This window comes from Myotis yumanensis, unplaced genomic scaffold (assembly GCF_028538775.1).
Source record: "Myotis yumanensis isolate MYYU_CA2020_CCGP unplaced genomic scaffold, mMyoYum1.0.hap1 SCAF_1, whole genome shotgun sequence".
NCBI lineage: Eukaryota > Metazoa > Chordata > Mammalia > Chiroptera > Vespertilionidae > Myotis > Myotis yumanensis.
The window spans coordinates 27,376,442-27,403,449 of NW_027223752.1; the positions used below are offsets into that span (position 1 = coordinate 27,376,442).

Consider the following 27,008-nt stretch of genomic DNA (forward strand, 5'->3'; position numbering starts at 1 on the left):
CGTCTCATTGTTTTCCCGGACCCCGAGTGGCCTCTGCTGAGCCTCCTGGGAGTTGTAGTCTCTCTAAGTGACCCGCTGGGCAACTACGGAAGGTCACGCTAGAAGTGAAGGAAACGACCTCAGCACCGTGCTCTGGAGATTCTGGGAGCTGTAGTTAATAAGCCCCGTGGTCCTGCCGCGCAGCGCCTGACGCGAGAGCGGAAAGAAACTACAACTTCCAGCATGCCCTGCGCCGCCTTTCTGGCCGCAGGTGCCCTCTAGCCGCCCCTCCGCGACTGTCGCCTTCCGCCCCTATGCTATGCCGCACACCCAGTCTAGAAAGGCTTGTCTAGCAGCCGAAGAGCCTGGCGCGGTCCTGATTGGGAGGGCTCGGTGTGGAAGAGGTGAGGGTGTCCCAAACCCCTTGAGCCGCGGGTCTGGCTGAGTCCAGCCTCTTCGCACCATGATCTTTCCCCCTGTTCTTTGAGGCGTCGCTAGACACCCCCAGGCCTGACTCTTTCTGTCGGAGCTCCCCAGGCTGGGAGACCAGAGTACGCTCAGGGTTAGAGCTGGGACTCAGCCCCGACGTTTGATTTAAACGAGTATTTAGTCAACCAAGGGTCCGCCGGGCTGTGGCAACTGCGGTAGATCCTTGACTTCTTGGACATTTGTCACTAATTTAACTCACATTCTCTGGTCTCAGTTCATAGCCTCATCCCTGTAGGCCTGGCTTGGCAGAGGATAACCGAATCCGAATCGAACTTCTCCGTAGCTGGCTTCTGGGTTGTCCTGAGGCAGGGAAGCTTGTTGGTTATGGATTTATTTATTTTATTTTTAATTGATGTTTTAGAGAGAGAGAAACATTGATTTTTTGTTACACTTATTTATGCATTTATTGTTTGATCTTTGGATATGCCCTGACCAGGGATCCAACCATCGACCTTAGCGTGTTGGGACCACACTTCAACCAACTGAGCTACTCAGCCAGGGCCTGGTTTCTGGGTTTTGAACCCCTCACTCCCCATCTTTCTTGGTCATGTTCTTGTTCTCCCCTCGTGGGCTTTTATTAAATAGGTGACCATAAGGACAAGTCTCTGAAGTATTTTTTAAAATATAGTTTAATTGATTTCGGAGAGGAAGGGAGAGGGAAATAAGAGATAGAAACATCAGTGAGAGAGAATCATTGATCCGCTGCCTGCTGCACGCCTCCTACTGGGGATCAGCCTGCAACCTGAGCGAGTGCCCTGACCCGGAATCAAACTGTGACCACCTGGTTCATAGGTCAATGCTCAACCATTGAGCCACGCTGGCTGGGCCTCTGAAGTATTTTAAACGGTGTTAAAACAACCTTTTTCACTCTTAAAATTGTACCTGCTTGTTTTGTAAGTTCTTGAGCCATTAAATATTTACCCCTTTACTTGCCAAGTAAATTTAGGTTCTGATTTGGCAATAGACAAATTGATGTCAAGTATCTGTCCAAGTCTAAAATGTGTGGTTAAAAAATTCCAGCCCTGGCCAGTGGCTCAGTTGGTTCTAGTGGTTGAGTATACACTAAAAAGTTTCAGGTTCGATTTCCATCAGGGCACATACCTAGGTTGCAGTTTGATCCCCAGTGGGGGCGTGTACAGGAAGCAACGGATCAATGTTTCTCTCCCCCCTTTCTCTCTATCTCTCTCTTTAAAATTTTTTTTTTTTTTTGAGTTCAGGGAGGGAGAGAGAGAGAAACATCAATGATGAGAGAGAATCATCAATCGGCTGCCTCCTGCACTGGGGATCGAGCCCGAAAACCCGGCATGTGCTCTTGACCGGAATTGAACCCGGGACCTTTCAGTCCGCAGGCCGATGCTGTATCCACTGAGCCAAACCAGCCTGGGCCCCCCTTCCTCTCTTACTAAAATCAGTAAAATCATATCCTCTGTATAGATATCTACAGATTTTATTTACTATAGTGAAAGATGACCTGCCCTAGTTTTTCCTATAGTGAAAAATAGAAGGACCATGCAGGTCAAAGTGGAAAAGATCCAGGAGTCAGCAAACCAGGATCATAGGAGCAATTAGCAAGGTGGCTTTGATAGCTAATCCTTTTGTGCCTCATTTCCCTCAACAGTGAAATGGAAAAAAAATCTGCCAGGCCTGCCTTACAGGGTTGTTCTGAGGATGACAAAGTGAGTGCTTTATAAATTGGCACCTGTGCCAGAGACTTTACAGTATATGCTCTATGCATGCCTACAGTGTTTGTGATGGCCACTAAGAATTTTTATATCAAAATAATTTTTTTAATCTTTAGGATTGCTTAAAAATATTTTCTTTCTAGCTTCTTCCAAGGTACCATAATACTTTATTAATAATAAAAGTTAAGGGCTCTGACTGGGTAGGTCAGTTGGTTAGAGCATTGGCTGGATACACCAAGGTTGTGGGTTCATTCTCTGGTCAGGGCACATATAAGAATCAACCAATGAATGCATAAATAAGTGCAATAACAAATGGATCTTTCTCCCTCTTTCTCTAAAAATAAATAAAAATAAAATAAAATTTAAAAAATACTAAAAGAATACTGAGCATTAATTTTGTGTCAGGCATGTATTAAATGGTTTAAGCCTCACAACAGTCCTATAAGATAGGTTTCTATTATTAATGTCCATTTTACAGATGAGGAAACTGAGGTAGGAAGATGTCGGTAAGAGATCCTATACTAAAAGGAACTAATATTTAGTGTTTACTTTCTGCTAGGCACTTTGATAGGTGTTTCCTGAGTCCTATATATTCTACATTGCAACCCTGTGTAGGTAGGATATGATTTTCTCCAAGGCTTAGAAGGAAAATTATTACCCAGTTTGCTCAGAATTGGAGAAATAAAGATTTGAACTCAAGGCTACCTGACTACAAAACCTGTCTTGTACTACTAATGAGGGATGATTTCATTGTTTGCCAGCTTTTTAATTTGGTTTTGACTCCCTGGAGTTAAATATACAAAAGAATTTTTAAGCACCCTAGCCAGTTTGGCTCAGTGGATAGAGCATTGGCCTGTGGACTAAAGGGTCCTGGGTTCGATTCCAGTCAAGGGCATATGCTTGGGTTGCACTGGGGATGTGCAGGGGGCAGCCAATCAATGATTCTCTCTCATCATTGATGTTTCTATTTCTCTCTCCCTCTCCCATCCTCTCTGAAATCAATAAAACTATAATTACAAAAAAAAAATTTTTTTTAAAGTTACATCTGGGTTCAGTAGAATGGGAAGGGATCAGGCAGTAGAAAATTGCCAACCGTACGTTTGCCATCCCTATATGCCCTGAAAACAGAAAGGGAAAGTAGAATATGGTAAGGGCCATCAGAAACCACAACAGGGCTGCCAAGATGAGCGTTTCTGAAGGTTCTCTTGAGAAAGGTGCTATTGTAATGAAAGGAAGGCCACATTGATCCTTGAGAATTTGACACTGTGGAGCCTTTGGAGTTATTTGTGGTGCTGTGGAAATTTTGGACCTAGTTCTTGGTTTAAACCAGTTTTCACTCTATCCAGTTAGCATTGATAACTTAGTTTGTAATTCTAGGGCAAATATTTTTCAGACCAGAATCTAATTTTAGAGTAGATGAGAGAGGGATTTGTGGTCTTTCGACCAAATGTGTGTGTGTGTGTGTGTGTAATATATATGTATGTGTATATATATACACACATATTTTTTTTGCTATGCTCTTACTTCCCAAGTTTGGGTAGGTACTTGTTAATAAGTTAATGAAGATTTGAAGATATAGGAAGGATAGTTCTGCTTTTTTAAATTGCTTTTATTCTTTCAGGCATTTAACAAGCATACATAAGAGCAAGATGTTTGTCAGTTTTATTCACTGTAGTATTCCCAGAGCCTCAGAGCTGGCACTCAATATATATATGTTGAACACATGAATGCAGTAATGACCTGCTTGTTTGTGCTTTTGATCTTGTGTTCAGCAAAGTTGATAATGAATTCTTAAAATATATATATATATATATATATATATATATATATATATATATATTTACTGATTTCAGAGAGAGGTAGGGAGAGGGAGAGAGATAGAAACATCAAAGATGAGAGAGAATCATTGATCAGCTGCCTCCTGCATATTTCCCACTGGGGATCGAGCCTGCAACCCAGGCATGTGCTCTGACCAGAACTCTAACCGTGACCTCCTGTTTCATAGGTCAACCCTCAACCACTGAGCCACAATGGCTGGGTGGCAATGCATTGTTAAAAACACTTGCCTGCCTTGCACTGTTACCTCTCTAAATACCTGTGCTGAATACTCCAGTTCTGTTATTGGGTCCTTCAGGAGATGAACTGTATCTTGCACGTTTAAAATATCCCTTATAATACCTGAGAGAGTGCCTTGAACAAAGTAGGTATTGTAGGAATGAATGACTACTTGTAGGTAATTACAGGATCAAAAGTATGGTTTGATCATTTGGATACCCAAGAATCTGATTTTACATGGCAGGTTCAGTATTTGCTTTACCAGATTCTTTTTTTTTTTTTTTTTTTTTAAATATATTTTATTGATTTTTTACAGAGAGGGAGAGGGATAGAGAGTTAGAGAGAAACATTGATCAGCTGCCTCTTGCACGCCCCCTACTGGGGATGTGCCCGCAACCAAGGTACATGCCCTTGACCAGAATCGAACCTGGGACCCTTCAGTCCGCAGGCCAACGCTCTATCCACTGAGCCAAACCGGTTACGGCTACCAGATTCTTTTATACATTTCTGATTACAGCAGGGGATTTGTAGTGTTTTGGGGGGGAATCTAGAAAGGGACATACTGTACATTGGTTTTCCTCTCACTCCAGATGAATCGGACAAAGGTTGATGAGGAGGAATATTGGAACAGCTCCAAGTTCAAGGCTTTCACCTTTGATGATGAAGATGATGAGCTCTCTCAGGTAGGTTTCCATGAACAGTTGCTGAAGGTCGCACCCTTCCCTTCAGTGCCTCTAACATTCCTTCCCTTTGTGTGCTTGGTAACCTGACTTCACCAGGTCTCCATTAGGCTCAGAAATCATTTGGGTCAAATGATTGGGAAAATGTTCATGGAGAGGAGCCCTCAGAAAAAGAAGGATTGTAAAAACCAACTCTCTGCCCTTTTTACTTTATAGTCTTAAGATGATTCATTTCTTTCAGTTTGTTTGTTTTAAGAATCCTGTCTTTTATCATGTGATATAGTTTATTCTATTTGAAAGGTGGACTGGGGTGGAGATTTTGTCTGTTTATTGTGTCTGTTTTATAAATGCAGGAACATATCCCTTATAACACCTGAGAGAGTCAGTAAACTCACTCTGGTTTACACAGCAAGTCATTGCCAGGAATATGATTAGAACTCAGAGGTGGCTCTGAGCCCTCCCAACTCCTTTGCCACGGGACTGCAGTGTTGGCTAAAAAGCAATTTGTTTTCTTGGCAGATATTTAGCAGACTAGATTTTCTGTTACAGAAGGTGAAAGTGTTGGCCATTTTCAAGTTCCAATTCCTCAGCCTTCTTGGTTTTCAAAGAGAAGGGTGGGCATTGCTGATTGCCTAAGTGACCACCTGATGTTCCTTTGCAGTTAAAGGAATCCAAGCGGGCAGTGAATAGCCTTCGAGACTTCGTGGATGATGACGACGATGATGACCTGGAGAGAGTCAGCTGGACTGGGGAACCTGTGGGAAGTAAGTAGAAAAGGCCCGACGAGGGGAGTGACATTCAGGGTTCTTGTCACCAATGAAGGCCCACTTGTCTGTCTCTTCAATGCTTGTCAGGAAAGGGAATGAGGGTAGCTATTTTCAGATGCACACATCTGGAAATTTAACCCCAGGAGTAGATCCTTGGGGAAATACAACAGTATTTCCCATATGGGCAGATCTGCTGTCCTAGGGCTAATACTTAACTGGCTATTTTAGACCCATTTGGATGCTTGTTAAAATGAGGTTCCTAGGGTTCACTCCAGAGACTCTGATTCCGTAGGCGATAGGGATGGGGTGGAGGGGGTCTCATTGTATAAAAAGCACTGCAGATACTTCTAATATGAGAACTACTGACTTACATGCTCATAACTATTGGCATAACTGACTTCCTTAGCCACCAAGTCTCACTGCCTAGTATTTATATAATACCACTTAATACCTTTGCAGAGTCTATTAGATTTTTAAGGATATTTAAAAAAAATTTTTCTTAATAGGAAGTACTATCACGCGATTTAAAAATAAAAAAGTATTGAAGGTATACAGGCAAAGGTTTCCCTCCTACTTAGGTCTTAGTCCCTGTCCTTCCAAGCAATTACTGCTATTGTTTGCTTCCTATGTATGCATCAAAAGATTCGTTTTACATTTATAAATATGTATAGGAATATACTTACCCATTTTTTATACAAGTGATAGCATACTTTATACCCTGCACTTTTCACTTAATGCTATAGCTTGGGAATGTTTTCATATCAGTACATAAAGAGCTTTCTCATTCTCTGTTTTTTTAAATAGCAGTGTGGTATTACTATATATGGGTTTTCTGTAATTTATTTAATCAGCTCACTGATGATGAACTTTATATTGTTTCCAATCTTATGTTGTTTATTTTGCTATCAATAACCTTGTATTCTCAGAGGTGACTATGAACGATCAAGTCCTAGAGTGAAGTTATTGGCAGAGGGCATTTGCATCTGTATTGGATAGATATTGCCAAATTGCCCTCCACGTGGGTTGTGTCAATTTATACTCCCACCAGCAATGCAATGTCAGAGGGTTCCTGTGTCCCCACAGCCTTGCCGACACAGGGTGTTATCAAACCTTGGGATCTTTGCCAGTCTTAGAGGGGACCAGTGGTGTCTCAGTGTACTTTTCATGTATGTAATTATCTTATTAAAAGTGAGGTTGAGCATCTTTTCATGTATTTAATAGCCCTTTGAATATTTTTTCTGTGATCCCTTTATTCATTTCCTTTGCCCATTTTTCTGTTGATTAGTCTATTTGATTCTATCTTTTCTCCCTGCCTTGATTTTTAGAGTCCATATCAGCCAAAGGACCAGGGCCTCTGGTGAAAAGCTTTTAGAGTTTGTTGGAATGCTTGTTCTCTAGGATTTATTTGGATGAGAATGACTGACTTAGTTCTTACTATCTCACAGGTATCTCATGGTCCATCAAAGAGACTGCTGGTAACAGTGGGTTAAACCACGAGGGGCGTGAACAGCTAAAGAGCCGGAACAGCTTCTCCTCCTATGCGCAGCTACCCAAACCTACTTCTACCTATTCCCTGAGCAACTTTTTTAGAGGTAAAAAGTGGTGGTTAAAGCCACAGGGAGTCGTCTTTTCCTTTTTCAAAAAAATGCTCAGGCTCTAGCCAGTTTGGCTCAGTGGATAGAGCGTCAGCCTTCAGATCGAAAGGTCCCAGGTTTGATTTCAGTTAAGGGCACACACCTTGGTTGCAGGCTCCTCGCTGGCCTGGGCCCTGGTCAGGGCTCGTGCGGGAGGCAACCAGTTGCTGTGTTTCTCTCACATTGATGTTTCTCTCTGTCTTTCCCTCTTTCTTCTCCTCTCCCTAAAAAAACCAATGGCAAAATATCCCCAGTTGAGAATTAAAAACAACAACAACAACAAAATACTCGGGTTATACTATTTATTTACTGTGGGAGAAGATTATTGAAGGAAAAAGAATTATCTTTGGAGCTGGCAGTTGGGGATCAAGAGAGGGAGAATTGAGAGAAATTCAGAGGGGTTGGTCTGGGTTTCTAGAATGTGAACACAATTGGCATTAACCCCTGGACAGGTACTGAAGAAATTTGCCTAGGTCAAAAGTTCTCCCTACCCCTGTGCATTGCTGTTGGGAACCCGTGTGCACTGCTGGTGTGAATGTAGAACGTGTGAGAGACAGTATGCAGTTCCTAAAAAACGTAAAAAGTTAAACACAGTAACCATATGATTAAAAAATCCACTTCTAGGTATATACCCAAAAGAATTGAAAGCAGGAGCTTGAACAAATATTTATTCACCAATGTTCATAGCAGCAATATTCAGAATAGCCAAAGGTAGAAATAACCCAAATGTCCATTGACTAATGAGTGGATAAGCAAAATGTACATGCAATGGAATATTATTCAGCTAAAAAGGGACAGAATTCTGGTACATACTACCACATGGATGAACCTTGAGAACTTTGTGCTAAGTGAAATAAGCCAGACACAAAAAGATAAGCAGTGTATGAGTCCACTTAAACACGTATGTGGTATCTAGAATAGTCAGATTCATAGAAACAGGGTAGAATATATAGTGGTTACCAGGGCTGGGGGTGAGGGGAACAGGGAGTTACTGTTTAATGGGTACAGAGCCTCAGTTTGGGATGATGAAAAAGTTCTGGAGGTGGATAATGGCAGTGGTTGTACTTTTGGTGTACTCAATGCCACTGGACTGTAGGCTCAAAAATAGTTAAAATGGTAAATTTTATGTTATGTATATTTTATCGCAATTAAAAATTTTTTCCTCCTTGCCTTTTTTCCCCATGGTATCTTAAATTTCTGAAATTGAATAAAGTTTTTTTTAAGTTTTAAGTTCCCATAATGCATAATAAGGTTTTATACACACTACATCCTTAACCAAGTCAGAATGGGTCTGGCTTAACTGTTCACCTCCTCCCTCATGTGTTCTTTATCTTTAGGGAGAACTAGACTTGGAAGTTTCCAGTCCCTTTCTGATGGTAGGCATTGACCCTCTTTTCTTGATTACTTTGGGAGACGTTACTGATCTGGGGTATAGTCTGGGGAGTCATGGAGAAAAATGGTAATTTTGATAAAATTTATTCTGAATCTCTCATCATTAATAGAGAAATTTTCTTATACTGAGTAAGCGGTAGATTCTGATTACAGGGGAATGGGTGACTTCTAGGGATACTGGCTTTGGAGAGGTACCAAGAATTACTTTGGGCCCTAAAACATACCTTGGGAGCCTACAAGTCAAGATGGAGGCATTGAGGAAAGGAATGACAAGAAGGTGGTGTCCTTCTAAAACAGCTGCCTGTTCTCTTTCAGCTCTTTCGGACACACCTGCCAAAAGCTATGCTCCAGAGCTGGGGAGACCCAAGGGGGAGTTTAGGGTGAGTAATACCTTACACTGGGTTGACACTACACGGTCTAAAGTGCTTTGACATTATCTTGCTTGATCTTCCCAACTTTTTGAGCACCTGTAAATTTAACCCCGTTTTATAGATAAGAACACTGATTTCTAAACATTAGGGCCTGCCTGGGGTCTCACAGCTAGGAAATGGTGGAACTTGGACTCAAAAGTATCTGTTTTCTGATTCAGTCCTAGCACACTTTCCTTCCCCGTTGTGCTGCTCTTTGAAGGCTGTACTTTGAATGTGAACTGGAAACTTGGTGAAGCTTGTACTCCCATGAAGCACATAAAAAAGCAAATTGATTCATAAGGAAGAAACTATATCCTAAAGTCTGGAAAGGGAACATGTCTCCCTCTTTCCTTATGCTGGCATAGCTATTATTTAGAGTCTCAAAAATGGGATTGATTGCATCGAGGGGTTGAAATCCTAAACGAGTAGGCACAGCATTGCTGATTTTGTCAATTGGTTCATTCTGTCTTTGATTCATCTCTTCCCATCTGTATTATTCCTGTTCTAGTTCCTTCAGAAATTCAGAACAAGACTATCTCAGTTCATTAATTTTTCTCCATTCCCTCCCACAAAATATGTCCCCTTTAGGGACTAAGACACTGAGTTTGAGGCGGGGAGCTGGCACACTGATAATTCTGATCCCTTAACTTCTTGGATTCATGTGTTGTTAATATTCCAGGACTACAGCAATGACTGGAGCCCCAGCGACACGGTGCGACGCCTTCGGAAGGGCAAGGTAAGACCACTGGGGAATGAAGTCTTGTGGGATTTTTTTGGGAAGCTGGCGCTGTTCCCATAGGGAGGATTTCTTGACCCCTCTCTTCAATTCGAATTGTTAAATGAAGTGGTTTTCAGGAAGAAAATAAATTCACTAAGATGAAAAGTCAGCTGCAAAATTTGAGATTCTCTAGAGTTTAGTGTTACTTTGATAGAGTAATGGGGAAAGAGTGATGGACGAGAGGGAAAAGTGCGTTTAAGAATGAGGGTGGCCATGGCCAGTGCGGCTCAGTTGGTTGGGCATTGTCCTGTATACCAAAAGGTTGCCGGTTCAGCCCGGCCAGCATGGCTCAGTGGTTGAGCATCGGAGATCACGATTCGATTCCCCATCAGGGCTGGATCCAATTGTGCAGGAGGCAGCCAATCGATGTTCTGCTCTCATATTGATGTTTCTCTTTCTCTCTCCCTCTCCCTTCCTCTCTAAAAATAATATATATATATATATATATATATATATATATATATATATATAAAAGAATGAGCGCGATCTTTTATGTTTAGGTCTGAGATCCATTATGAGTTAACTTTTTTGTTGTTGTTGCTAATCCTCACGCAAGAATATTTTTTCCCATTGATTTTTAGAGAGGGTAAAAGATTGGGGGTGGGGGGAGAGAAACATCAATGTGAGAGAGACACATATGAGCCCTGACTGGGGCTGGGGTTGAACCTGAAACCCAGGTAGGTACCCTTGACCAGGAATTGAACCTGTGACCCTTCAGTTTCTCTCTCTCTCTCCCTCTCTCTCTCTCTCTCTCTCTCTCTCTCTCTCACAGTCTCTCTCCATTCTCTCTAAAAATCAATGGAAAAAATATATGTGGGTGAGGATTAACAAAAAAACAAACTACAACATGAAAATATCCTTATAGTTGGTAGAAAATATTTGCAAAATATACATATTATAAAGGATTTTCATACAGAATATATAAAGAAAGAGTTATTTTCAGTAATAAGAAAATAAACAATCCAATAAAAATTGGCATAAGGTTTGACCAGTTATATCACAGAAAACATATATGAATGGCCAATGAGCACTTGAAAAGGTGCTCAACATAGTTATCAAGAAAATGTGAATTAAAACTGTATGATACCACTATGCAGGTACTGGAATGAATGGCTAAACTTTAAAATACTGATCATACCAAATATTAGGAGGATGTGGAACTCTTGTACACTGTCAGCCAGAAGGAAAAATAGTAAAACTGCTTTGGGAAATAGTCTGGCAGTTTCTTACAAAGTTAATCATACACTTAATTTCATTCGTGAACATTTACAATGCATGTTTTGTATGGACAAAAACATGTCCATACAAAGACTTATACACAAATGTTCATACAGCTTTCCTCATAATAGCCCCCAAAGTGAAAATCCAAATATCCATCCAGAGCTAAATAGGTAGATAAATGGTGGTATATATAATAGACTGGGGATGGGATGGGAAGGTATGGACATTAAAGTAGACAAGGAAACTTACTGGAGTGATGGAAATATTCTGTATCTTGATTGTGTTAGTAGTTGCATGGAATTCTATTCTTGTCAAAACTCACCGAACTGTACATTTAAATAGGGTAGATTTTATTATTGTATGTAACTTATACCTCAATATAAAAAGAGGAAGTGCCCTAGCTGGTTTGGCTCAGCGGATAGAGCGTCGGCCTGCAGACTCAAGGGTCCCAGGTTCGATTCCGGTCAAAGGCATGTACCTGGGTTGTGGGCACATCCCCAGTGGGGGGCGTGCAAGAGGCAGCTGAATCAATGTTTCTCTCTCATCGATGTTTCTAACTCGCTATCCCTCTCCCTCTCCCTTCCTCTCTGTAAAAAAATCAATAAAATACATTTTTTTTTAAAAAGAGGAAGTGATCTCTACCTGTTGACTTTGGTAAGACTTCATCAGGAAATGACATACAGAGCATAAGGCTGACTAGAGAGGGTGTGGTGGGAAACTACTGTCGATATTGTTCTGGGCACCACAGTGTAAAAATAAAGTGGCTTTTCCTTTTATTCTTGCCTGTACTTCCGTGTCCAGTGACAGAGGAATGTAGTGAACAGTCTTCTCCCAGCACACTAATTCTCTTCTTATTCCACCAGGTCTGCTCACTAGAAAGATTCCGCTCCTTACAGGACAAGCTACAACTTTTAGAGGAAGCAGTTAGCATGCATGATGGAAACGTCATTACTGCTGTGAGTTGCGGGGTTTTTTTGTTATTTAATTGGTTTTTGTTAGTTTCTGAAAATCCAATCAGAATAGACTTTAACATTTTAGGTTAAATGTCAAGTAAAGATCCTGGATTTCCTTTTGATGTGTAGGATTCTCAGTAACACGTATTTTAAAGCCTAGCTGGTAGGACGTGTGTTATGTGTGGAACTCTTGATTATAATCAAGAAGCAGTAGGTTGGCTACTATACTCTGAGGGAGGAGAGATGTGAGAGCAGGGAGGCATCTCTAGCCAGGACAGGCACGGGCATGTGGACTCCCAAGACACAGCGCAGTTCCAGATGTCCACCACCTGTCCTTCCATCACATCAAGAAATGTGTTGTCTGGGCCTGCAAAGGTGCCTACTGAGTTGCTGACCTCATTCCTAGACATTGGTGCTCAGGGTGGGGCTTTGTGTTTGAAAGAATTCACTGGGTAATTAATTTTTTGTTCTCTCTTTTTAAAAAAAATATATTTTTATTGATTTCAGAGAGGATGGGAGAGGGAGAGAAAGACAGAAACATCAATGGTGAGAGAGAATCATTGATCGGCTGCCTCCTGCACTCCCCCCACTGGGGACGGAGCCCACAACCTGGGCCTGTGCCCTTGACTGGAATCGAACTGGGAACCCTTCAGTCCGCAGGCCAGCACTCCATCCACTGAGCCAAACCAGCGAGGGCTCTTTGTTCTCTTTTCCTCCAGGTTCTGATATTCTTGAAGAGGACACTGAGCAAAGGTGAGCATGGTTTGAGGGAAATCTTCAGTCAGCACGATGTCTGCTACACTTGAGGAGAGATAGGCATGTGGCTTTATACCAGAATTTACCAGCATCAAGTCTGCGGCAGAGACAGCTGGACTGGCCTGAGACCTCAGAGTTCAGCTCACGTCTCTGAGGGCAGTCGTCATCCGTTAGTGGCAACTACATTAACTGCAACACCCCTCTATGTACTGGGCACACAGACAGCTGTGTTGGTTTGAGAAAGTCAGAGTTGATGCTGAGTACCTTATGTTTGGATTGGTGAGAACTGAAAGCTGACTCAGTGGCATAGAGCTGCCCTAAACCATGGAGTGTGTTGATGGTGGATTGAGCCTTAGGGATGGGTACTGAAAAAAAAATTCCTGATTGGCTTTGAGGAATTAATTTTGTAATGTGTGAGTAGGGAGGCCAATTTTACACTTGAGTAATAGCTTTCATCTTTCTCCACCTAATGTCTTCCTGCCTTTCAGAGGTCCTCTTCCGAGAGCTAGAGGTGCGACAGGTTGCCCTGAGACATCTCATTCACTTCCTTAAGGAAATAGGGGATCAAAAGCTGCTTTTAGATCTCTTCAGGTAAGAACTGATCATCTGGTCCAGTAAATAAATTAAGTATTTTGTTCAAAGAACTCTGGGGAACACAAAGAAGACACTGTCTGTTTGTTCTGGAAATGCTTATTAGACAAGATATTGAAATGTGATGGGATAACTAGCACCACAGGCTGTGATAAGGTGACTATGTAGCACGTGGTTCAGAACCAGGTTCTGGAGTCAGACATACCTGCATCGGATACTGGCTCCACCATTAATTCATAGCATGACCTTGAGCAAGTTACCCAGCCTCTCCAAGTATCAGTTTTCACTTCTGTAAAATGGAGATGGTGATACCTACCCCACAGGATTATTATAAAGATGAAGAGTTAGTGTTATGTAAAATACTTCCATAATGCCTAGTCTGTAGTATTAATATTTAGTAAGCATTTTTAAAATGGAAGATCTATAGTGAAGGTGTCTTCTTTTTTAAATTCTCATTCAAGGAGTGAGGATATTTTTTCCATTGATTCTAGAGCAGCGGTTCTCAACCTGTGGGTTGTGACCCCTTTGGCGGTCGAACGACCCTTTCACAGGGGTCGCCTAAGGCCATCAAGCATATCAGATATTTACATTACGATTCATAACAGTAGCAACATTACAGTTATGAAGTAGCAACGAAAATAATTTTATGGTTGGGTCACAACATGAGGAACTGTATTTAAAGGGCAAGAAGGTTGAGAACCACTGTGTAGAGAGTGGAAGGGAGCAAGAAAGGAGAAAGATTGGGGGGAGAAAGAGAGAGAAACATCAGTGTGACAGAGACACATTGATTGTTTGCTTTCCACACCCATCCCAAATGGGGGCGGCGATCGGACCTGCTACCCAGGGATGTGCCCTTGATTGGTGTACAGGCCAGTGCTGTAACCACTGAGCAATACCGGCCAGGCCTGAAGGTATCTTTTATTACTGGTCCCAGGGCTGAAGGTACCTTAAATGACAGTGTTGGTAGTGAGAAGTACAGTGGAAGAGCAGAAGAAGCAAATGTAAATTTTAGTCAGGATACCGGAGGATAGCCTTAATGGAAGAGGTTAGGAACTGAGTTGGGCTTATGAGACTAGGCAGGATTCTGATTGGTGGAGAGGTAAGAGGTAGGCATATCTGCTGGGGCTGGAGAGTGGGTTGGGAAGGGGGTGTCTTCTATTTTCCTTATCTCATTCCAATCAGTAGGTTATTTCTTAACTTTAGGTTAAAATGTGTGTATGTTATGTTCTTTCTTCAGTGTCAGAGAAGGGGTTGGAACCTCTCTTGAGGCTGACATGTGGCCTAGGGTAACTCCAGTTACCAGTGACTCCAGCACAGTGATGAGCTCCCCAAAGACTAAGGTGGGGAAAGCAGGTCACCTGGTTAGAGTCAAGATTACAGATGGTTAGCCATGAGTTTTCAGAAGGCACATTGATCAAGGCAAGGTGTTCTCTCCCTCCTTCCCTCCTTCCCAGTCAACAGGCTTCAGTAAGCCTCACCTCTATGTCAAAGCATGATGTTGAGTATAGTGGACCGTTCAGAGTGAGAAGGGATCAGAATATCAAAGCCCTTGTTCTCCAAGGCCTTACCGCCTTTTGGGAAAGGCAAAGCACACTTCACTCTGCACATGAAAACGAGAACAATGTAGAAAACCTGTTCAGGAGTTGGCAGAGAAGGAGAGTGCTTGACTCTTCCTCAAAGGGTCCATGGCATTACTGTGGGCTAAGGAGGCTCTGGCCTTCCCATCAGCCCAGTTAACCCTACAGTTATTAGTGCCCTGCGGTGCCTTCTTGTCCCTGCTTTTTGCTCAGCTAGAAAGATCAGGGGAACACTGATACCTCGTCCACCATGTGTTTTCAAAGGGTTGCTGTGGTAGAAAGTTTAAGAAGACAAGGGTTTATCTTACATATGGAGGCAAATGAGTTTGAATTGTGTTCTCTTAGAGCAGTTGTCTTATTTTGTGAAGTTATGCTGCCACATGTCAATAGACAAAAATGCTGTGCTCCTTCTGCTTCTTCCCAGGTTCCTAGATAGAACAGAAGAGCTTGCGGTAAGTGTGGCCTTTGTTTCAGTTGGGGACTTATTTAACTGAAATCTAAGCCAAAACCCAGTCGCCAGGATCCCAGAATGATTGAACATACTTATTTTCCATTTGTATTGATTATATTCAGAAGAGAGAGACATCTAGGAATCCTGAAAACTTAGTCCAAATGATGTACTACTTTATTGTTTTTTTCTACGTTCTTTTAATTGGGCTGTAAATTTTAAAAAATGAATGAAAATTGGCTCATCAATTTGTAATTTTGTGTGTTTCTTTCTAGTTGTTTTCAATTCCTGGTTTGTAGGAGCTTTTGGATTTTGGCTTCTAATACTAAAGAAGATGCTGGTCCTTGGCTAGATAGCTCCCTTGATGAGAGCATTATCCTGATATGCCAAGGTTGAGGGTTTGATCCCCGATCAGGGCACATACAAGAATCAACCGATGAATGCATAAATAAGTGGAACAACAAAATTGATGTTTCTCTCCCTTTCACTCTCTCTCTAAAATGAATAAAAAGAAAAGGAAAGAAAAGACACTATTGAAAGCTAAGAGGGATAAGAAACCAGATATATGTCAAGAAGGAAGATAGGTCAAGCTAGTGGCACACCCAGCACACACTGGCTAGAGCTCAGTGACTGAATGTTAAAATAGATTTCTGTCAGATTTTCACCATTATAGAGTGAACTTCTGGAATATGAGAATTAAATCTGAAATTTAACCAAAAGTTTAATTATATTACTAAAACTTTAGTGATCCATTTTAAAATATATTTTTATTGATTTCAGAGAGAAAAGGAGAGGGAAAGAGAGATAGAGACATCAATGATGAGAAAGAATAAATGAACAGCTGCCTCCTGCACGCCCCCTACTGGGGATCAAGCCCACAACCTGGGCATGTGCCCTTAACTGGATTCGAACTTAGGACTCTTCAGTCCGCAGTCTGACGCTCTATCCACTGAGCCAAATGGCTAGGGCCATTTTTTGAAGTTTGTTATAGTGCGGGGCTCAACTTCCCAGCGCTGTCAGTGGCAGGATTGTTCCTTGAGTCACTGTACAGCACATGTGTGGTGAGAGCAGTGCTCATGTTTGGCTGGCACATTTAATAATGTTGTTAAACTTGTTTACACAACAGAGTATAACTCAGGAAAATCTTTTTTAGTAATATTTTGTAAAAGGAACATGTACTTAATATTTAAGTCAGCGTAAAGTCTCAAAAAATGCTCTATCTTATTCTGCTGAAAATGATTGGCAATTTGTAGTAATCATTTTGAAAAGGCTTTGTTTCTATTTTTAATCTCCATAGATTTGAAACTAAGGAATTTTTTCCATACGGCATTCTTATAAAGTTTGTTGTTTTGAAGTTTGACTAGTGAAAATAAATGTGGTTTGGGTAACTCAATTTTATTTAAAACTTTATTTTTTTTTTTTGCATGTACTTTATTATGTTTGAATTAAAGATGCTTTATTATAGATCAGCATGCCCAATAGAACTTCCTGCAATGATGGGAATATTCTATATCTGTGCTGTTCGATGTGGGAGCCACAGATCACTTGTAGCTGTTGAGCACTTCAAAAATGACTAGTGCAACTAAGGACCTGAATCTATTTCTTTTTAATTAGTTTAAATTTACATATAAACAAACACATGTGTCTGCTGGCTACCATATTACATATTGCAATTATAGATAAACCAAAGAGTGACTTTTTTTGTAAAGATTTTTTAAATTGATTTTTAGAAAGAGGGAGAGGGAGAGGGAGGGGGGGAAGGAGAGAGAGAGAGAGAGAAACATGGTTGTGAGAGCAAGAAATGGATCGATTGCCTCCTGCATGCCCCCTATCTAGGATGTAGCCTGGACATGTGCCCCTACTGGGAATTGAACTGGCAACCTTTTGGAGCACAGGACAATGCCCAGCCAACTGAGCCACATTGGCCAGGGCCCAAAGAGTAATTTCAAATCACTCTTTGCTCTCTCCATCCCCACATCCAATTCATACCAAGAAGGAATCTCTGATAATGAAGAATTTAACTTTAAAAATATGTGTGTGTGTGTGTGTGTGTGTGTGTGTGTGTGTGTGTATATAAAAAATATATTGTTGTTGATTTCAGAGAGGAAGGGAGAGGGAGAGAAAGAGATAGAAGCATCAGTGATGAGAGAGAATCATTGATCGGCTGCCTCCTGCACATCCCCTATTGGGAATCGAGTCTGCAACCTAGACATATGCTCTGACCTGGAATCGAACCGTGACCTTCTGGTTCATAGGTTGACACAACCACTGAGCCACACTGGCTTGGCAATAATTTAGTTTTTAGGCATGGAAAGTCTGCTTAAGGAGTTACCTCCCCCTTCTAAGGAAACAAACTAGCTCACAGCCTTTCTATGTTTTTTTCTTAAGCTGTCCCATTATCGAGAGCACTTGAGCATTCAGGACCCTGAGAAACGGAAAGAATTTCTTAAGACCTGCATTGGGTAAGCATGGAGAAGAAATGTTTTTAAGTATAAATACTCATATGCAAAGGAATTAAGTGACTGAAAGAGGGTGGAATGGATAGATAGTTGAAGGGAAAGGCTAACACAATGGATCATACAAGCATCATTAAAAATTGTCTTACTCAGTGGTTTGAAATACTAGTCCCCAGTAGGATTTTCATTGATTGGTGATAAATTAAGGAAAATAAAGACAATATAGAGTTTTGTTTTTTTCTTTTGAAAGTTAATTTATTTAATTGAAAGACTGCCTTTTATTTTGGGATTTTTCCCCTCCTCTATCAACCCTACCTCCCCCCCCCCCCCCCCCACACACACACACATACAAATTTTAAAAAATGGTCCTTGACTGGATATACACTTTTTGATAATAAAATTGGTTGTAATTATTTATGACAGTGGTTCTCAACCTTCTGGCCCTTTAAATACAGTTCCTCATGTTGTGACCCAACCATAAAATTATTTTCGTTGCTACTTCATAACTGTAATGTTGCTACTGTTATGAATCGTAATGTAAATATCTGATATGCAGGATGGTCTTAGGTGACCCCTGTGAAAGAGTCGTTCGACCGCCAAAGGGGTCACGACCCACAGGTTGAGAACCGCTGATTTATGACCATATGTATCACAGTAACAGTGGGAAACACTTTACCTTATATCAGTGGTTCTCAACCTTCCTAATGCTGTGACCCTTTAATACAGTTCCTCATGTTGTGGTGACCCCCAACCATAAAATTATTTTCGTTGCTACTTCATAACTGTAATTTTGCTACTGTTATGAATCGTAATATAAGTATCTGATATGCAGGATGTATTTTCATTGTTACATATTGAACATAATTAAAGCATAGTAATTAATCACAAAAACAATATGTAATTATATATGTGTTTTCCAATGGTCTTAGGCGACCCCTGTGAAAGGGTCGTTCGACCCCCAAAGGGGTCTCGACCCACAGGTTGAGAACCACTGCCTTATATATTATTTTCAATGTTACTGGTCCTTGAAACCCCAAAGTTCAAGAACCACTGATTCAATACAGGCTTTGACCCAGAATATAAGTCCCTGTGAAAACCAGCCCCACAGATCACTCTTCCAATGATTGGGCACTCGCTGCTCTTGGAAGTAGCTCATTTCATTGTTGGACAACCTTCATGATTGGAAAGTGCTTCCTTATGTTGAGCCAAATCTTGCTTCCCTGAATCTAAGGCAAGTGTAGAGTCTGCCCAGTGAACCTTGCTTCTCCAGGCTCAGTGTTCATAGTGGTTCCAGTCATTCCTCATGTGACGTGATTTTCAGGTTTCACATTCAGAAATTCATTTACATCAATGCCATCTTCACTTTTAACCTTATCAAATCAAATACTGAGTTATGTCCTATGGCCTCTGGTAAACAAAGAGAAAAGTTAGAGTAGTGAAGTGACTGGAACCTATTTTCATTTCCTCTTACCTCTTTTAAAAATTGGCTGTGGCTCACACTTAATCTGGGATAGTATAATTGAATTTCAGAATTCTTCCTGGAATGAGTGGAGTAGGAGAATAAGGCCACAGTCTCTGAAGGGTAGATCTGTGAACTGGGAGTTTAAATCTGGCTTCTGTTCCTGGCCTTACCCAGTGACTTGCCATGTGCCTTTTAGGTAAGACACTGTTTGTCCCTCAGCTTCTTCATGTGTAAAAATATAATGTAGTATTGAAGATGGCACCTTTGACATTTGTGTAAATCTTTGACATCTATACCAGTCTACAAACATACTACCGTGCCATGTAATTTAATTTTACCTTATTACCCTACAGTAAAATAGTAGTTCACAAATGTAAGAGAACCTGAAGGAGAGTTAAGCGTTGACATTAAGCAGTAACATGAACCGAAGTGCTTCACTGCAATGCAGATGAGTAGTTGGCTGGGCTCACTCCTTAGCCAAGTGACTCACCAATCATTACACCTCCCACACTGAGAGGATTCTAGTTCATTCCTCAACAAAGTCACTAATGGCTACATATATTTTGTCAATTTTCAGGATCCTTCTTTAGTTGGCAAAAACCTTAAATGCAAAATCCCAGCCAAAGGTCTGCTCTATTTTCTGCTTTCTGCCTTTTAGGGATGCTCCAGAGGTGAATTGAGATCAGATTTATGAAGCACCATGAGCCTCTTATGTTATAGTAGTGATTTGGTTTAGTTGGGTTTGTTTTCTGTTTGAGTAGAGAAAAAGGTACTAACCTTCTGGCCCTCTCTCAGTTTGCCATTTTCAGTGGAAGATTCTGCACACATACAAGACCATTACACGCTCCTGGAACGTCAGATCATTATTGAGGTTAGACTCCCCGTATCTGTGTTTTCTGCTTCAGTGCCAAAGCTCAGTGCCATCAGCCTCTGGGACCCATCTGTGCTCTGCCCACATATGTCATTTCCTGTTACAGTCTCTAAGAGCCTTTCGTTTTCTCCCTCTCCACCATAGCCCCTTCCCTCCACTGTTCTCAGCATCCTTATCCTTCTCACCTGCAGTTAAACTAGAAGTTTTTTCTCTTCATCCCAGAATTCCCATTGCATTGCCACTTCTCTGTCTGCCTCCATCCAACTTGGATCTATCATCATTTTAGGGCTTTTAGACTCCCGTGGGTCATCCTAGCCGTTTCTTTTTCTCTTCCTTGCCTCTTTCCTGGGGTAGGAAATGCAGCTACTGTAGCATTAAGTTTCTCTCTGCTTCTATTGCATGGACATAGTTCTTTTTTTCACTTGGCTCGCTCCACTACAGGCAAATGACCGCCATCTAGAAGCAGCAGGACAGACTGAGATCTTCCGGAAGCACCCCCGCAAAGCTTCCATCCTCAATATGCCACTAGTGACGACACTCTTCTATTCCTGCTTCTACCACTACACGGAGCCCGAGGTACAGGCAACACGGGAAAGACCCCACACACTCCCACTGCACAGAGGAACGTAGCTCGAAGTCAGTATTTTGATGTACCCTGTTATCAAAGGGTGCCTGTAGTTCTTGGAAATCCACCTGGAGGCTTTCCTGACCCTCAGGGGTGAGCCAGGAGGGAAGAGGGGTTTGTAAGGCTTGTGTGGTGCCCAGTGAACTGGCCCATAGCATAGCACGTTCTGTCTCAGCAGTGCTGGTCCCACAGCGGGCTCTGTTCAAAGGCCCATAAATGCACATGGATTGACACAGAAGAGCAGCAGGGTGTCAGGTAACTGGATGTTTGAACACATTTTATAAAATTTAATGATCACAAGTGGACTTTGGATTAGCATAAAATTGGGAAAAATACCATACTTATTAACCCAGTCTTGTTAAGCTGGGTTGCAATGATACCTGATTAGACCCGATGGAGCTTTGCTCTCAAAATAATTTCTGGGTTTAATTGGTTACAGAGTAAAATGTAGAAAGTCTAGTCAGTACAAAAGAAGATGGGAGATTGGGTGGTATTTTGGGAAAGTCGGTAACGATACAGTTTCTTCTCCACTTTCACCCTAGGGGACATTCAGCAGTCCAGTCAACCTGAAGAAGACATTTAAGGTAGATATAAAATGGTCGGTGCTTTGGTAAAAGTAGTATCAGGGTACCTATGTGGAGTGGATGTTGCTTTGTAACCCTGCACAGTAAGTGTCTTATATTCACGGTTAAAGGTGGAAAGGGAAGTGTTTGTAGGAAGTGAGGTAAGGCTTTAATTGAATGGCCTACCTCAGTGCTGGGGCTTGGAAACCACCTGGTTCTTGGTGACCTGAGAGACTTACAGGTTTTTAAGAGGCAGAATCAACACTATGGTATATTTTTTGTCTATCTTTTCCAGAATTCTCAAGCACCTCCTCTGGCACCTTCCTACTTCCCCTTAAATTCCTCTGGTCTCTGCTTTCTAGATCCCAGATAAACAGTATGTGCTGACTGCCTTGGCCGCCCGCGCCAAGCTCCGTGCCTGGCATGATGTAGATGCTCTCTTTACCACAAAGGTGAGTGCCTGGATCTCTCTGTGCTGCTGATGCCTCAGGCACATCCTCTTGTTATCCTAGACCAGTGATGGCGAACCTATGACACGCGTGTCAGAGGTGACACGCGAACTCATTTTTTTGGTTGATTTTTCTTTGTTAAATGTCATTTAAATATATAAAATAAATATCAAAATTATAAATCTTTGTTTTACTATGGTTGCAAATATCAACAAATTTCTATATGTGACCCGGCACCAGAGTTAAGTTAGGGTTTTTCAAAATGCTGACACGCTGAGCTCAAAAGGTTCGCCATCACTATCCTAGACTCATGGGAGTCTTCTGTTCCAGTGACTGGCTTACATCTTTCCTCCAGCTTTTTATTTTCCAAAATTTCACCCCTAAAGTTGAAAAAATATTATAGTTAATACTAATAGTCTTTACCTACTTCACTCATTTATTAACATTCTCGCTATATATGCTTTCTCTTTTTCTATGCACGTAGAAAAAGAGACAGCAAATAAGCTTTTTTTCCTTTCGCTGAACCTTTTGAAGGTAAGTTTTAGACATCATGCTACTTCTCTCTTAAAAATTTTTCTCCTTTGTAACTCCTCTCAAGAAATGTAACATTAATGTAGTACTGTAATCATATATATAGTCTGTAATAAATTAGCTCCTTAGAGTGGTTTCTGTTTGTTCTTGTGTTGGTTCGCTGTCAAGGATCTTACATTATATTTGGTTGTCATGTCTACTGGTTGACATTTTAAATACTGATTTGTTTTCATTATGGGTTTGAGAATTTTCTGTTTTCCCCCCTTTGTTAGTTATTTAATTAGCTACATTAACTACCAAAGCAATACGTGTCTGTGTCTAAATCAAACACTGTATGGAAGTATAAAGAGTAAAGAGTAATGTTTCTCTTCTACTGACTTCCTGCTCCTAGTCTCACCCACTTCCTCAAGGCAGATGCCATTAAAAGTTTGATGAGTGCTTTCCAGATCTTTCCTCACGAATTTATAAAGAAGCCTCTATGCCCTAGCCGGTTAAGCTCAGTGGATAGAGCGTCGGCCTGCGAACCAAAGGGTCCCGGGTTTGATTCCAGTCAAGGGCACGTACCTTGGTTGCAAGCTCCTCCCCAGCCTGGGCCCTGGTGAACGGCTCATGCAGGAGGCAACCAGTTGATGTGTTTCTTTCACATTGAAGTTTCTCTCTCTGTCTTTCCCTCTCTCTTCCACTCTCCCTAAAAATCAATGGGAAAAAAAAATTCAAAGAAACATCTTTATATAAATATAAGTTTGGCTCAGTGGATAGAGCATCAGCCTGCAGACTGAGGAGTCCCAGGTTCGATTCCCATCAAGGGCACATGCCCAGGTTGCAGGCTTAATCCCCAGTAGGGGTGCAGGAGGCAGCCAATCAATGATTCTCTCTCATTGATGTTTCTATGTCTGTCTCCCTCTCCAATCAATAAAAATATATATTTTTTAAGAAAGTAGAGATGTAAAGAGTAGGACTTTTCTCCTAGATAAGTTCATACTCAAGTGTGGTTATGTATATTACTTATTTCATTTAGCTGTATTTCACACTTTTCTGCATTAGTGCCTATAAATCTAAGAACTTATTTTATACTTCTGACTCTCTCCCACCCTCTCAAGTTTCTTGAATTTTCTAAAAAACTCATCTCTCATTTCCCTGTTTCCCACCCCAGTCCATCCACTCTCACCATCACATTATTCTAGGCTGACTGTAAAATGCAGGGAGACAAGCTCAGGGTGTACTGTTCATGTCTGGCCTACCTACTACTGCCATCTTCTTTCTCAGAACTGGCTGGGCTACACCAAGAAGAGAGCACCTATTGGCTTCCATCGGGTTGTGGAAATTCTGCACAAGAACAGTGCCCCCGTCCAGGTAATGGCTCCTGAAGAGAGTTGGGGACAGGATCCTCTAGGAGACCTACCTTGTAGCCTCTTACTGGTCAGTGATAGGAGACCTGACCTGTTCTGTTCTCCCCTTAAGGGCAACATGATGGCTGTATTGGTCTTGATGTAGGACAGGCCAGGGAGAGACGTTCTCCTCTGCCCTTTAGAAGTAACCTGCCCTCTCTGAGGAGCACCCACTGTGTTTAGCCCGTGTGGAGTACTGCCATATTGGTGAAATGATACAAAGGAGAACTCACTGAGAAGGGACATCAGGGCACAGTGCAGATCAGGTGTGGAGCATGCCCGTTGCTGGCCTGGGGATCCAGCTCTAGGCTGTGGAGGAGCATGCTCTTCCCTGCTTTCCTGGGGAGTGTGGAATGCTGCTTGGGGTCCACCTCATTTCCCATCACAGAACTGGTCCTGTGGTTGCAGATGTTGTAGATGAACTCGTCTACCTTCTTCCGGAGTTTTTTTTCTACTTTTCAGAGTTCTGGGAATCATTAATCAGAAGTACCTCTTCCCACAGATATTACAGGAGTATGTCAATCTAGTGGAAGATATGGACACAAAGTTGAACTTAGCTACCAAGTTCAAGTGCCACGATGTCGTCATTGATGTGAGTCCCCAGGAAATGAGAACCCTGAATTAGAGCCTCAGTGGAGAGTGGGCGGTTATGGTATTCTCTGTCCTGGACCCTGAGATCCTGCCATCAGTTTCGACGTAATGGGCAAAATGGTCTGGCAGGAGTTAGTTTGGAGGCCAGCACTTCTATGCTATCTTCCCAGCCTTCTGACTGGTTTCTCTGTGCTCTTAAAAGTCTGTTGCACTCAGAGAACTGAATCAAGTCACATAAGCTCTGTAGACTTCACTCCAGCATGAGGTTCTGAGGGGACTTGGCCCCTGTCACCCAGCCTCTTCTTGAACCTTGGCTCGAAGTGGGAGTAACAAAAAGCAAAAGACCTTCCTAGAGAAGGCTGATCTGGGGCTCACTGCTTGTCGGTTTTGGTGTGCAGACTTGCCGGGACCTGAAGGACCGTCAGCAGTTGCTAGCGTACAGGAGTAAGGTGGACAAAGGATCTGCAGAGGAGGAGAAGATCGATGCCATTCTCAGCAGCACGGTGAGCAGGGCAGCTACCCCGCCACAGCCTTGGGAGACAGACAGTTCTCAAAGTAGTATCAAGTGTATAAAAGGGTAACCTGGGGACCTCCGGCTGAGACTTAACTGTAACCTCTCTGAAAATTGTTAAACCTAGCAGGTAGGAGAGACTTACTTCTGGCAATATAGGAACGAATGTTAGATTCAGAACATCCTGGGAATGGATATTACCTACCTGTTGGAAGTAAGAAGAGGGTGAAATCGATTTTAGCAATTTGGGAAATATAGCCTGCTTGTCTCTCATAACATGAAATTGCTGAGCTTTTTGTTAATGTTGATCTTAGTTTCTTGTTAGATGTTTTAGGACCTACCTGGGGTCATTGAAAGCTAGTGAATCTTTTTTTTTTTTTTAAATGATTGTTCATCTATTTCTTTTTAATCCTCACCCAAGGATGTGTTTTTATTGATTTTAGAGAGAGGAAGTTAGGGGGGAGAGAGAGAGAGAAAGAGAAACATCAAAGTGAGAGAGAAATATCAATAAGTTGTCTCCCATACACGCCCTGACTGGGGATCAAACCCACGACCTGGGTATGTGCACTGACTGGGAATCGAGCCATACCAGCCAGCGCAGAAACTAGTTTAATCTTGGCCCTGAGAAGGTTAGGATCAGAATAAATCCCCAACTCAGGCTTATTAGAATCAGAATAGGTGTCTAGTTCGTATCTGAATAAATGAACTCCACTACATATTTTTAAAAAATTTCTTCCCTTCTTCCTCCATTCCTCTTTTCCTTACAGTACCTACCTGTGAGTCTTGTTTTATTGCATTCCCACTACCTCTCTGTAGGGATCAGTGCAAAATGATCATTGTTTTTTCCCACAGCAAATTCGGTGGAAGAATTAAGTGGCATCAGCTACCCTGAGACCTGCCTCGTTTCTTCCTTTCCTGCCTTTGAAAAGAGTGTACTCTCTTTTTTTGTTTTGTTTTGTTAATCCTCACCCGAGGATATTTGCCATTGATTTTTAGAGAGAGTGGAAGGAGGGGGAGAGACAGAGAGAGAGAAACATCGATGTGAGAGAGACACATTGTTTGGTTGCCTCCTGCACTTGCCCGACCGGGGCTTGGGATCTGGCCCGAAACCAAAATACGTGCCCTTGACTGGAATTGAACCCAGGACTCTTCAGTCTGAAGCTGACAGAGCGCGCACTCTCTTTTGGGAGAGTTACAGCAGCACATCGCTTGGGCCTGTCATTAACAGGTGACACCTGCTACTCTTGGGACAGAAACTGGCGCCTGAGCACTGATCTTCTGTCCAAGGGCCATTGTCTGAGGGGCGAGATCTAAAGCTTCGACTTATGGGAAAGATTCCCTCCACCTGGTGCTCACATGAAAGTGGAGTCATTTCTAGACTGGGCCCGTTTGGGGCAAGATCTCTCTTGGTCTGAGGAAAGTGACTGCTCTGCTAAAGAAGTCTCCTAGACTAGGAGGTGCAGCTATCATAGAGTGACCACTCAGTTCCTCTCAGCGACTGTGACCCTGGACTTGGTGCTGGACATGGCCAGTTCTGCTGTGAATGGAGTCACAACAGAACCAAAATGGCTCTCTCCCAGGCTCCTGGAGAAGGGTGCTAATGTTGCAGGACCTCCTGGAGGTGCCCTCACTCCAGACTGCACGAAGCACTCCAAGTTATGACAGATGGCCCAGACGTGTGTCTTCAGCCAGCGTCCCTCTGCTGCTCCAGTCTAGCCTGTTCAAGGACCTCTGGTTCCTCTCTCACCTGCAGATTGAGATGACCTTGTGTGGGTGACAAGAACATCCCCACTGCCTTTCCCTCTAACTCTCCTGCCCCAGACTGCCCACCTGTGTGGAGCTTAGATTTGGCAGTACCAGAGCTCTCCCGGATGCACAGAACTCGCTGTCACACTAGGAACCTCCACTAGGGCTGACCTCAGCAGCATTTCTGACTGTTAGGATATTGAGATGGAGGCTTTAGTATCACACTTGGTTTTTAAGAGGATGTTCTGTAATGCTAGATGCCTGCCCTATACATTGTTAGCCTCTCTCCTCTGTGACTGGACTGGGTTTCCCCAGACATGCGTAGACTCCTAATAAAGCTGTTTCTTCCTTGGTGCCTTCTTTTTCCCTCCAGTTGTTTTGTGCAGAACAAAGAAATAATTGC

The 27,008-nt window shown here is 42.2% G+C and overlaps 1 protein-coding gene across 2 annotated transcripts; it reads left to right on the forward strand.

Annotated features, from left to right (window-relative positions):
• Positions 1 to 288: 288 nt before the first annotated feature.
• Positions 289 to 26,961, forward strand: VIPAS39 (VPS33B interacting protein, apical-basolateral polarity regulator, spe-39 homolog). 2 transcript variants are annotated; one of them, XM_070415945.1, is made up of 20 exons: positions 289 to 383; positions 4,796 to 4,888; positions 5,547 to 5,649; positions 7,098 to 7,244; positions 8,624 to 8,662; positions 8,994 to 9,058; positions 9,768 to 9,824; positions 11,951 to 12,043; positions 12,760 to 12,793; positions 13,285 to 13,387; positions 15,389 to 15,416; positions 17,801 to 17,874; positions 20,126 to 20,201; positions 20,643 to 20,777; positions 21,369 to 21,410; positions 21,752 to 21,841; positions 23,636 to 23,722; positions 24,260 to 24,349; positions 24,747 to 24,851; positions 25,712 to 26,961. In XM_070415945.1, exons 2-20 carry the CDS (start codon positions 4,796 to 4,798, stop codon positions 25,730 to 25,732), a joined length of 1,482 nt encoding a protein of 493 aa, XP_070272046.1. In that variant the 5' UTR covers positions 289 to 383; the 3' UTR covers positions 25,733 to 26,961. The 2 variants fall into 2 exon arrangements, with proteins under 2 accessions (XP_070272046.1, XP_070272054.1); XM_070415953.1 differs by lacking the exon at positions 8,624 to 8,662.
• Positions 26,962 to 27,008: the final 47 nt, after the last annotated feature.

What these genes read in the sequence shown, in the direction of transcription:
- VIPAS39 (XM_070415945.1), top strand. Translation starts at nt 4,796, where the DNA reads ATGAATCGGACAAAGGTTGATGAGGAGGAATATTGGAACAGCTCCAAG. An exon ending in ATGGAAACGTCATTACTGCT is followed by an intron (nt 12,044 to 12,759) that starts GTGAGTTGCGGG and finishes CTTTTCCTCCAG; the next exon opens with GTTCTGATATTCTTGAAGAG. An exon ending in AGAACAGTGCCCCCGTCCAG is followed by an intron (nt 23,723 to 24,259) that starts GTAATGGCTCCT and finishes CTCTTCCCACAG; the next exon opens with ATATTACAGGAGTATGTCAA.